The sequence below is a fragment of the Mastomys coucha genome, unplaced genomic scaffold (assembly GCF_008632895.1).
Source record: "Mastomys coucha isolate ucsf_1 unplaced genomic scaffold, UCSF_Mcou_1 pScaffold14, whole genome shotgun sequence".
Classification (NCBI taxonomy): domain Eukaryota; kingdom Metazoa; phylum Chordata; class Mammalia; order Rodentia; family Muridae; genus Mastomys; species Mastomys coucha.
In genome coordinates, this window is record NW_022196896.1 from 39,128,049 (window position 1) to 39,140,494 (window position 12,446).

Consider the following 12,446-nt stretch of genomic DNA (forward strand, 5'->3'; position numbering starts at 1 on the left):
GAAATTATTTTAGAATTATTCCATTGTAAATTATTTCTCTAACTCTGTCTATGTTGTAAATTGTTCAAATAAAATACCAGATTTCATATATGTAGTGCTTGATAGAAATTGGACAAATTAAATTTAAACATGTTGTTAAATGTAATGACCTCTGAAAATCAATTATTAAATTATTAAATATTGGTGAATAATTTATTTCCCTTAGACTTTTGAATTTTAGCATGAATCTTGTCTCCCGTGGTATACGTCATCCTGTCTGTACCGAAGTTTTTCCGACAGTGTCCAGAAATAAATATGGAATTGGAGCAGTGAGCATTCAGGCTGGCAGTGCTTTGCTTGCTAAGGGTGGTATCTGCTTTATAGGAGACCTGACATCCCATAAAAAAGATAAACTTGAACAACTTCAATCAGGTAAATAATACTTTCTCCAGTCATTCTACCTGTTTAACCTCATCTTACCAGTACTGAGGAGTCATTTAACAGCTGAGATAAAAGTGCACGGGGCCGTCGGGCGGTGGTGCACGCCTTTAATCCCAGCACTTGGGAGGCAGAGACAGGTTGATTTCTGAGTCCGAGGCCAGCCTGATCTACAGAGTGAGTTCCATGACAGCCAGAGCTACACAGAGAAACCCTGTCTCAAAAAACAAAACAAAACAAACAAAAAAAAAAGTGCACGGGGCTGAGGAGATGAAAATAAGACCGAATGTTAGTTCTCAGTTCAACTTTAGAAATAAAATAATAATTTAATTTGCAAATTGTTTTAGCTTTTACTCTAGGCTCTAATACATGACTGTATTTTGAGCCAATTTTGTTCCTTTTTGTCTTATTGTTTTATTGAAGACTTAGCACAATGAGGAAAATAGTTGTTCCAAATCTTCAGGCTTCTTACCATTAATTGTAATTAATGCTAGCTGTGGAGTTGTTGTTTTAATTTTAAAACCCAGGATGAAGAGATTTCCTTCTATTCCTAGTCTGCTAAGAAGTTTTATTATGAATCAGCATAGGATTTTGTCATATCTTTTTTCTTATATCTATTAATTTGATTGTGTGATTTTTTAATAGTTTACACTGGTTTTGCTTTGGGTTTTTGCTGTTTATGAATATCAATATTTTATTTGTATGTATGTCTATTTACCACTTGGGCCTGGTTCTTCTAGAAGCTAGAAGAGGACGTTGGATCCTCTGGAACTGGATTTGTAGATAGTTGTGAGCTGTTGTTAGTTCTGGGAATCAAATCCAAGTGTTCTGAAAGAGTAGCCATGGTTCTTAACCACTAAGGCATCCCTCTAGCTCCACACTGATTAATTCTGAATACTGGACCAGCATAGCATACCTGAGATAGGCCTAACTTAATCTGTATGAATAATTATGTGAGTTTTCTGGAAAGGTGTAATTACATACTGGACAGTGCCAGCCTACCAATGGCTGACAGGTACACATGCAGCTTGATAAGTAAATGCACTTAACAGAAGTCACTGATGGAACATTTGATAGCCTACTGGCAGCTGCACTCATGGGAACCACCTCTCTAACTCCTGTTTTATAGAGTTCTAAGTCCCTCATACAGGACAGAAGCCAATCAGCTCTAAAAGATATGTGTCTAGGGGAGCACTTGATCCTTGTCCTCAGAAACTTTGAAGGCTTTAGTAAATACTGCCAGACCATGGGAAGGGAGGCTTTATTTAGCTGGAGTATACAGTATACAGACAGCTAAGTAGTAGACTGCTGTCAAAATAGTATTACTTTGGCAAGGTGTATTGGTTACTTGTCTTGTTGCTGCAACAAAATACTTAACAAAAGCAATGTATAGAAGGAAAGGTTTATTATACTCACAGTTGTAAAGGAACAGTCCATCCTGTCAGGGAAAGAATGATGGCAGTTCAAGGCAGCAGGTCACTTTGCATCCATAGGCAGAAACCAGAGATGTGTATGCTCAACAGCTTTGTATGTTCCTTTCCAATCACTTATTTGTGTGTATGTATGTATGAATGTGGTGGCTTGAATGAGAATGGCCCCCATAGGCTCATACATTTGAGCTTGGTCCCTAGTTGGTAAATTATGTAGGAAAGATTAGGAGGTATAGTTTTGTTGGAGGAGATGTGTCGCTGGGGTGAACTTCAGACATTCTGTCTGCCTCCTACCTGGGGATCAGGAGGTAAGCTCTCAGCTTATTACTCCAACACCATGCCTGCCTGCCTGCCTGCCTGCCTTCCACTATACTCCCAGCCATGGTCGCAGACTAGCCTTCTGTAAGCAAGAGCCCAGTTAAATGCTTTCTTCTATGAGCTGCCTTGGCTGTGGTGTCCCTTTACAGCAATAGAACAGCAACTAAGACATACAGGGTACATTCAGAATATAGAAGTTTCCGTAAGTCAATACTTTAAAAAACAGAAGTCTTGGGCTCAGTAGTAGAACACATGCTTGCCATTTATAGGAGTAAAAACGTCAAGGAGATAGCAACAAGCATAAGAGTAGGGACTAATGCCAAATCCAGAAGAGACCGGAATTGATTAAAACACTGCTGGTACCATCTTTCAATTTTTAATAACTTTAGGCTGAGAATATAACTTAATTGATAGGGTGCTTGCCTTGAAAACCCTAGGTTTGGTCCCCAGCACCACACACAAAAGAGAATTTTTAAAACAGCTTTTCCTTTGAAGTCACACATTGCAAAGTGCTGTGAGACTGGAGGAAATACATCCATGTGTTATCAACAGTGGCCTGTCACTTTCTTTGAACATTTATAGTGTCTATGTGGCCTTCATGACACAAGTGGCTCTAACTTTAATTTTCAGTGACTTCTCATTCATTGTTGATAAACTGAAGTCCAATTCCTTACCATTTCTTACCTCGACTGCAGTCACTGTCACCAACTGAGAAAGAGGCTCTACTGTGCCTCTGGATCAAATTTGCCTCCTACTTCTATGGAATTGCCTATTCAGAACATAACATATAAACGAATCCTTTAATACGTGGCCAGCTGTGACTGATATCTTTCATTTAGCTTTAAAAAAATAGCATATTTTGTTGACAAAAACATAAATCTATAAATCTAGAATCTAAGGAAGAAGGGTCATGAGTTTAAGGCCAGTCTAGGATACATAGTGAGTCTGAGGCCAGCCTGAGCTACATAGAAGGACTCTTCTAAAAAAACAAACAAAACGAGGTGAGATGGCTCAGTGGGTAAAGATGCTTGCTGCCAGCTCTGTGACAGACTTTGATACCTAAGATCCACAGGGTATAAAGAAGGAACTGACTTCCTCTAATATACACACACACTGTGACCTGCACACAAATGTGTGCACACACATGCACACATAAAAACAAATAAGCCAGGCAGTGGTGCCTCACGCCTTTAATCCCAGCACTTGGGAAGCAGAGGTGGGCGGATTTCTGAGTTTGAGGCCAACCTGGTCTACAGAGTGAGTTCCAGGATAGCCAGGGCTATGCAGAGAAACCCTGTCTAGAAAAACAAAAACAAAACAAAAAGTAATTTAAAAATATAAAAATATACATTCAGAAGTTGCCATTTCAACTTTTGTATAATTTTGTGGCATTAAGTGTGTGTTGGATTGAGCAAAAATGATCCCCATAGGCTCAGCATATATTTGAGTGCTTACCTCTCAGTTGGAGCACTGTTGGGAAGGATTAGGAGTGTAGCCTGGTTGGAGTAGGTGTGGCCTTGTTGGAATAGGTGTGGCCTTGTTGGAGTGGGTGTGGTCTTGGTGCAGGTGTGGCCTCGTTGGAGTAGGTGTGGCCTCGTTGGAGTAGGTGTGGCCTCGTTGGAGTAGGTGTGGCCTTGTTGGAGTAGGTGTGGCCTTGTTGGAGTAGGTGTGGCCTCGTTGGAGTAGGTGTGGCCTTGTTGGAAGAGATTGTTACTGAGAGGCTTCAAGATTTCAAAAGCCAGTGTGAGCCCCAATCCTGTGCTCTCTGCCAACTGCCTGTGAATCAGGATGTAAAGCTCTTGGCTACCTCTCAACACCCTGCCTGCTTGTGTGTTGCTATGCTCCCTGCCAATGACTAACTCTCTGAAATCATAAGCTTTTTTCATAATTAAATGCTTTTTTTCTTAAGAGTTGCCTTGGTCATGGTGTTTCTTCACAGCAATGGACAGTTACTAAGACAAACTACATTTATAGTCTTGTACAACTATCACTGCTGTACATTTCCAGAACTGTTTGGTCACTCCTGTTGTAAAAATTATTCAATCTGGATTCGAGATTTCTATCCTATCTTAAATTGTTTAGTTCCCAGATTAAAAAAATACACACAGCCTTTATATTTACAATAAGCCTTAAACAGCACAAGGCTGGGCAGATACCTGGCCTCTATGCTATTAGAGTCTACTTTCCTATAGATAACCCTGAATTCTTTTTTTTAAAAAAAGATTTATTATTATAAATGAGTACACTGTAGCTGTCTTCAGATACACCAGAAGGGGGCATCAGATTTCATTATGGGTGGTTGTGAGCCACCATGTGGTTGCTGGGATTTGAAATCATGACCTTCCGAAGAGCAGTTGGTGCTCTTACCTGCTGAGCCATCTCACCAGCCCCTGAATTCTTTACTTACTATTTACTATGTTTCATCTGAACTTTTTCTGGACTCTAGTTGGCCAGCCTTCAGGGCCATGGTTTTTATGGCTTGCCTATCCCATGGTGGCTTCTCCTCCTGGACCTTCTTCTCCCTCATGGTCCTTCTCCGATCCCCAAGCCCAGGAAACCTAAACTCCACCTACGACCTTCTGCCCAGCTGTAGGCATCTTTATTTACCAATCTCAGAGAACTCTGGGCCAAGGTGTACATGCAGACTCTCTTATCTCTGGGACAACCAGGTCTTGGGGGCCTGCACTTGGAATTACAGTAGATAACAAAAGACCAAACTCAACACACTCCAAATATGAACTTGTAGGGTGAGGTGCTGTTTCCCTAATTGGTTCTTGATTTGGTCAATAAAGAAGGCAGAAGCTAATTGATGGGTGAAGCATAATGGTGCGACTTCCAGGTCCCAGCAGGAAAAAGGGACGAGAGGAAGGAGAAAGGGCTTTTCAGCCAGGTTTTGGAACGAGAAGAAAGTAGCAGTCATGTAAGATCTTGGAGAAATTAGAACCCGTGGCCTCTGCCACCAGCACGTAAGGAAGGAGGTCGCTGGAGACTGTCTGATAAAGGCTAGCTGATAAAATTAGAGCAGGAGATTCTGCACCCAGCAGTTGTGCTATCTGACATGTTTTAAGTTAATAAAGCTGACTGAATGTTTTCTTCCACTGAGCAAAGGTAAGCAGAGAAAGAGAGAAGCCAAGAGGGACTGGTGGAGTGCGGATAGCAGCTCCCAGCTTTCCGGGTTGGGAGTTGGTTGCTATCAGTCCTGAGCTAAGTCAGGAAAGGCAGCAGCTGGCTGTTGGGGAGCTAAGCTGGGAGGAACAGACAAGTCAGGAGTGGGACCAGCAGCAGCTAAGCTGGGAGGAACAGACAAGTCAGGAGTGGGACCAGCAGCAGCTACGCTGGGAGTGAGGGCCGTGGTCCCAGGCAAAGCAGGAAGTGTGCTTTTAAAATGTATGTGCAACATAAACTCTATACTCATTAAATGCTAACTCCCTAGTTCTCCTGGTAATGTTCAGTCCATTTTCTGTCTTTATAAACTTGTCTATGAATAGAATTTCATTCATTTTCATGCTGAAAAATAATCTATTACATTGACAGATGCCGTGTGTGCACTCCTTGCTGACTGTGGATAATCTGCTATGAGTATTTGCGTTAGCGACTTTTCAGTTGCTGCGATGAAACACCATGACTAAGGGAACTTCAAAAACAATTTAATTTGGGGCATATGGTCCCAGAAGTGTTGTGTCTATGACCATTAGTGGTAGGGAGCACGGCAGCAACATTGGCTCAGTGGTTAAGAGCTCTGGCTGTTCTTCCAGAGGACCAGGTTCAGTTACCAGCACCCACATGACAGCTCACAGCTATCTGTAAATCTAGTTCCAGGATATCTGATACCCTCACATGAATGCACGTAAAGTAAAATTAATTATTAAAAAAAAAGAAAAAGTATAAATATAAGCTTATATATAAACTATGTTTAAAGGTAAAGCTGTGCATACTGGTACTTTATTAAAGATTTATTTTATTTCTTTTTGTGTGTATGAGTACACTGTAGCTGTCCAGATGACTGTGAGCCATCATGTGTGGCTGCTGTTGATCTCAGGACCTCTGCTGGCCCCGCTCGCTCCAGCCCGCTCAATCCAGCGTAATTTTCTGCAGCTGTCTTCAGACGCACCAGAAGAGGGCGTCCGATCTCATTATGGGTGGTTATGAGTCACCATGTGATTGCTGGGATCAGAACTCAGGACCTTAGGAAGAGCAATCAGTGCTCTTACCCTCTGAGCCATCTCGCCAGCCCTTTTTTTGTTTTTTTGAGACAGGGTTTCTCTGTGTAGCCCTGGCTGTCCTAGAACACACTCTGTAGACCAGGCTGGCCTCGAACTCAGAAATTCACCTGTCTCTGCCTCTCAAGTGCTGGGATTAAAGGCATGTGCCACCACTACCCGGCACATACTAGTACATAGAAGTATTTTTCCTGCTTTTTTTAACAGCATACTAGATTTTTTTTATTTCCACTGGGCTCCACTAAGTAGTCCTGTCTACTAGAATGGCAAAAAGAATTTTAAAAATTGATAAGAAAAGCTACTGAGAATGTGGAACCTCTGAATTCTTTTGTATTGTTAGAGGGAGTAGCAAATAGTGCAATCATTGTGAAAACTTGGTTAATTTCTGAGTCTGAGGATTCACAATCCAGGGGGAAAAAAGTATAATTCAATAGTTAATCATAACTCTACATATCAATGGGCTGAGACAAGTGTAAGAGATTAATAAAGCACACTTCCGAGTATGGCTGGGAGTCATTCCAGAGAGGACACATTAAGGAAGGCCCATGCTGCATGGAAGTGGCACCTTTACTGAAACTAAAGGGCAGAACATTCTCTCTCTTTTTTTTAAAGATTTATTTATTATTATACATAAGTACACTGTAGCTGTCTTCAGACACACCAGAAGAGGGTATCAGATCTCATTACGGGTGGTTGTGAGCAGAACATTCTCTGTTTCTTGACTACTGTGATGTGAGCTGCTCTGCTCTGTCATGTCTTCCCCGCCGTGATGGACTAAAACCTTAGTACCATGGTCTGAGGAGCCTTCTCTTCACGTCCTTATGTGAGGTAGTTTTTCAGCATGACAGAAGTCTAACATGCATGAATACAAAAGACTGTTAAATGAATCATAAGATTAATTGGAATCCACTTAGGAGTCTCAATCCTAAGAATAAGGTTGAATCAATAGACTGAATGTTATGAAGTGTGAAGGAAAAATAAATGTGTGAGCAAGATAGTGTTTTGTGTTTGTTTGGGTTTTAGGTGGGAGAGGGCTTTGTCAGCTTTGGTTTTGAATATGATGAATTGAAATACCTTCTTCCTCAGTCATCGTTCATATTATCTTTGTCTTCTGACATTCCCTCATGAATAGACTGCTTTCTATCACTTTTTTAGCATGTAAGGGACATTCCTGAGTGGGGATGTGGCTCAGTTGATAGTGTGTGACTAGTGTGAACAAAGCCCTGGGGTCTATCCCATGACCATATGCACTATACATGGTGGGACAAATTAGATTGTGTCTTCATTATCTGATTTAGTAGAATTTCATATGATAATTCTTGTTATTAATTTGTAGACTTATAGGATATCTACTAGAATAACAAAGTCTTGAATGATTGGCAGTAAAAACTGTTCAGATGTACAACATCCAAGTTCTTAGCTAACTCGTGGATCGTATCTTGTAATGCAGCTTTGGAGAGCAGAAGCACTTCCGTGTTCATCCCAGGAAAGAAGTTTGGGGATGACTTCGATCAGCAAATAACTTTTCCCATTCAGTGCAGTTTTTGGTCTTTTGTTGATATGGATTCATCTTCAAGGAGAAATGTGCAGAAAACCAGTACTCTGATTGGTCAGATGGTAAGGGCTCTGACTGTTTTACTGTTAGAATATTGTTTCAGAGGCCACCTATAGTCCTAGTACTTGAGACATGGAATCAGTATTAGAATTCAAGGTCATCCTCAGCTATGTTGTGAGTTTGAGACCATCCTGGGCTACATGAAACCCTGTCTCAAAAAAAAAAAAAAAAAAAAAAAAAAAACTTTTAAATGTTTCTCAGAGACCTGTTAGTATGTTTTCACTCTCTTCTCTGTTTCCAACCTCTTCCTCCTATGTCTTCCTCATTTCCTAGGTAAACCTTCACCATGTAACCAAGGTGGTATTTTAACTCATTATATAGCCCAGACTGGCCGCAAACTAGCCATCATGCTGAGTGCTGAGAGCTGGAGTGCAGACATGCCCTGTTATATCCAGCAAAGTCTTTGGATGTTTTTGCTGTTGATGCATTTATATACTTTATCAGACATTACAACTGAATAATGATCCAGGTGTTAGTGTTTGTGGGGTTTTGTCTGAGCTACATCCTATCCCTAAATTTTTCACTCATACAAATCAGATGTCTAGTCGATAGAAACTTCTGTTTCAAAGTTGAGAAGTGTGTGTGTGTGTGTGTGTGTGTGTGTGTGTGTGTGTTCAAGGTTGACATGGATGTCTTCCTCAGTTGCAGTCCACCCTGGTTTTTGAGCAGAGTCTCTCTCTGAAGCTCACTCATTTAGCCTAGTCCTGCAAGCTCATGGGATCTGTCTGTGTCCACCTCCCCACCACTGAGATTACGAGCACCTGCTGTGGCACCAAGCCTTTCTGTCTGGGCTCTGGAGGATAGAATTCAGTATCTCCTTCTCATTCTTTACAGCTGATGCATCTCCTGAGCCCTAGGAGGCTTTAATAAACTATAGCTAATAAATAGTAAGAATTGTCTTTAAAAGTTGCTTTCCACAAGTTTGACATTTTTCCCAGAAATTATTTTAAGTTGTAGTTAATACTGATAGCTCTAGATAGCTAAATAATATAATGATCAATTTGTATTTAACTATTTCCAATTAGTTAGCTCTTTGCCCTACCTATGTGTTTGATGTAGGATTGCAGTGTGATTCCAGCCAACCTTGCAGAGGCATTTGGATTGTTGATTAACTGCAGTGAATCATCTCCTTGCCACCCACTTCTTCCTACTGTGCAACACACTTTAAAGAAAGCCATGGATCCTGAGGGGCTGCTTTATGTAGCGTCTAAACAGTTCACCACCGAAGACTTTGAAAAGGTAAAGTTAGATAAAAATGCTTACTCAGAATGCCTACTTGTTTCTCAATTATTTATTTTTTATCTTTACATTTATTTATTTATTTATTTATTTGTGTGGTGTGTGTGTGCACGCATGGATGTATGTATTTTGCATGTGTGTGGACACAAGTGTACTCCAGGACACATAAAGTTCATAGAATAACTTTGTAAAATACAGTTCCCTCCTTCTGTGGCTTATGGGGATCAAACTCTAGCTGTCAGGCTTGGCAACAAGTACCTTTACTCACTGAGTCACCTCACCAGCCCATTTTTTAATTTAATAGAAGTTTATTTTGGCCAGGCAGTGGTGGCACACGCCTTTAATCCCAGCACTTGGGAGGCAGAGGCAGGCGGATTTCTGAGTTCGAGGCCAGCCTGGTCTACAGAGTGAGTACCAGGACAGCCAGAGCTATACAGAGAAACCCTGTCTCGAAAAAACCAAAAAAAACCCCAAAAAAACAAAAAAAACAAAAACGAACAAACAAACAAACAAAAAACCCATATGACCAGAAGTTTATTTTGGCATTTTTTTTTCTTCTTCTAGAATTTTGTCTAGTTCATTTTTTGTTTGTTTTTGTTTTTGTTTTTGTTTTTGAGACAAGATTTCATGTAGCCCAAGCTGGCTTGGAACTCACTATGGTAGCCAAGGATGGTCATGATTCTTCTGCTTCTAATTTTCAAGTGCTAAGGTTACAGGCATTTGCTACCATGCTCAGCTGGCATTCTTTTACATAAGCTTGCTTCCAGATTTTTAACATTGTAAGTACATTGTATAGAAAAAATAACAGCTATGTAAGGAAACGTTCATATTCAAATATTAAGCTTATTTCTTCTACTATTATCTAAATATCCATAGCTTTAAAAAGATCAGTATATTAAAAAGAGTATTTGTATAGAAAATTAAGCTATACCATGTTAGTATAGTTATTCACAACATGACTTCAATTTTCTTTAAAGTAGTCTGTTATTCGAGAGAAAAATAAGATGCATAAAACATTTGGGGGCTGAGTATTGCTATCTCTAAGTATATATGGAATTCAGAAATAAAAATATGAATATAGAATGCAAGGAAACTTTAAGGAAGAGATAATAATTTAGTTGGGGATTAAGAAATGATAAAAAAAAAATGCCAGGTGGTGGTGGTACATTCCTTTAATCCCAACATTCGGGAGAAAAAGACAGGCAGATCTCTTGTGAGTTCAAGGACAACCTGCTCTACAGAGCAAGTTCCAGGACATCTAGGACTACATAGGAAACCCTGTCTTGAAAAATCAAAAACAGAGAGAAGTGAGCTTCCATGAGAGGTGAGACTTCCCCCATTGGAAGCACAGAATCAGGCAGTAATTCCGTTCCAGTGCACAGTACACTTCTGCACAGTCAGAGGCTATTCTAGATAAACTTTCATACTTGTTACAACCAGAAGGCAATGACTTAAAATGCTCAGTGGCTTGGAAATGGCCCAGATATTTACTTAAGTTTGATGTAAAAATATGGAAACTTTTAAAAATCAGATGCCAGCACACTTTGAAATTATAATGAATTTATCATAAAATTAAATCTCTTAATTTTTTTATATTTTTAACTTAGTTACTGGCTTTTGCAAAGAATTTGAATATGGAATTCAGCTTGGAGGCAGAAAGAATGATTCATGGCTATTATCTAGCGAGTCGCAGAATAAGAACAGATTCTATACATGGATCAAAGCTGTCAGCATCTGCATTAAAATATTTGTAGGTATTCAACTCAGGATTATAAGGTCAAAATTGACTTTTAGATGTGAACATAATTAACTTGTTTTTATATTTGTCTTTCTGTTTGATTTATGGTTGGTTGGTTGATTATTTGTTTCAGAAGAGTTTAAGATGACCTAATGACTTCCTTTGTTACAGTTTTAAGTCATTCAGACCACTAATAATTCTAATTTTGATGCAAATGGTTGCTTTTTAATGTGGTTGTTTGTGTTTCAAGTATGTTGTAGTTGGATCTAAAGAAACTTCCCTATTAAGTAATTTATTATTCATATGTGCAGAATGTGTTTAGACCCAATCCACCTCCATTCCCTTCCTTTGAACTCCTCCACTCTTCCTCCCAATAGTGACACTACATTGTTCCTGGAACTTCTTTTCATTTTCGTATTTAGTGTAGTGTCAAGAATTGAACACAAGCAAGGCAAGCACCCTACCAGTACGACATTTTCCACGCCCTGCTCCTTGTACTTAAAACACATGAATAGATGCATTGTTACTCTTTTAGGAAGTAAATAATGAGTAGTTCATGTTATAAAGAAATTATGGACATCACAGAATCTAAAATGAGTCATGAATCCTCCTAACACCGTGTATTCCTGCCCATGTCCCCAGAGGGAATCACACTGTTAACAGCTTTGCATTGCAGGCTCTCAGAGCTGCACCCAGTTTTTGGTTTTTTCGTTTTTGTTTTTTTTTTTTCTTTTCTTTTCTTTTTGGTTTTTCCAGACAGGGTTTCTCTGTATAGCCCTGGCTGTCCTGGAACTCATTTTGTAGACCAGGCTGGCCTCAAACTCAGAAATCTGCCTGTCTCTGCCTCCCAAGTGCTGGGATTAAAGGCGTGCTGCACCCAGTTTTTTTATGTAGGTGCTGGGGACTGAATTTATAGGTCCTCATGTTTGTGAAACAAGCCCTTTACCAATACTTACTAGACCATCTTTAAGTGTTTTTATATATATTTGGGTTTTTTTATTTTTATTTTTTCAAAACAGGGTTTCTCTGTGTAGCCCTGGAACTCACTCTGTAGACCAGGCTGGCCTCGAGCTCAGAAATCCGCTTGCCTCTGCCTCCCAAGTGCTGTGATTAAAGGCAGGCACCACCACTGCCTGCCCCGCATATATTTGTTTTTAAAAAGATTTGTTTGTTATGTATACAGTATTCTGCCTGCAGATCAGAAAGCACTAGATCTCATTACAGATGGTCATGAGATGCCATATGGTTGCTGGGAACTGAATTCAGGACCTCTGTCTGCAAGAGCAGCCAGTGCTCTCTTAACCTCTGAGACATCATCTCTCCAGCCCTGCATGTGATATTTATTTAAGTCAGTATGTTAAACATATATGTAAGCAAGCAAATATATTTTATATTTATAATAGATACGTTCTGTTTTCCCAAATGGAATTATACACACATGGCCACATCAGTGTTGAGCAGGTGATCTT

At 39.9% G+C, this 12,446-nt stretch overlaps 1 protein-coding gene across 8 annotated transcripts in view; it reads left to right on the forward strand.

Annotated features, from left to right (window-relative positions):
* Positions 1 to 12,446, forward strand: part of Mcmdc2 (minichromosome maintenance domain containing 2) — a 37,106-nt gene that overhangs the window by 18,506 nt on the left and 6,154 nt on the right. For 7 of the 8 annotated variants that reach the window (XM_031366817.1, XM_031366818.1, XM_031366812.1 and 4 more), the window contains exons 10-13: positions 206 to 411; positions 7,836 to 8,002; positions 9,060 to 9,239; positions 10,847 to 10,989. In XM_031366817.1, the coding sequence (XP_031222677.1) occupies positions 206 to 411; positions 7,836 to 8,002; positions 9,060 to 9,239; positions 10,847 to 10,989 (696 nt within the window). The remainder of the gene's footprint in view (positions 1 to 205; positions 412 to 7,835; positions 8,003 to 9,059; positions 9,240 to 10,846; positions 10,990 to 12,446) is intronic. The other variant, XR_004117790.1, reaches the window with a different exon arrangement.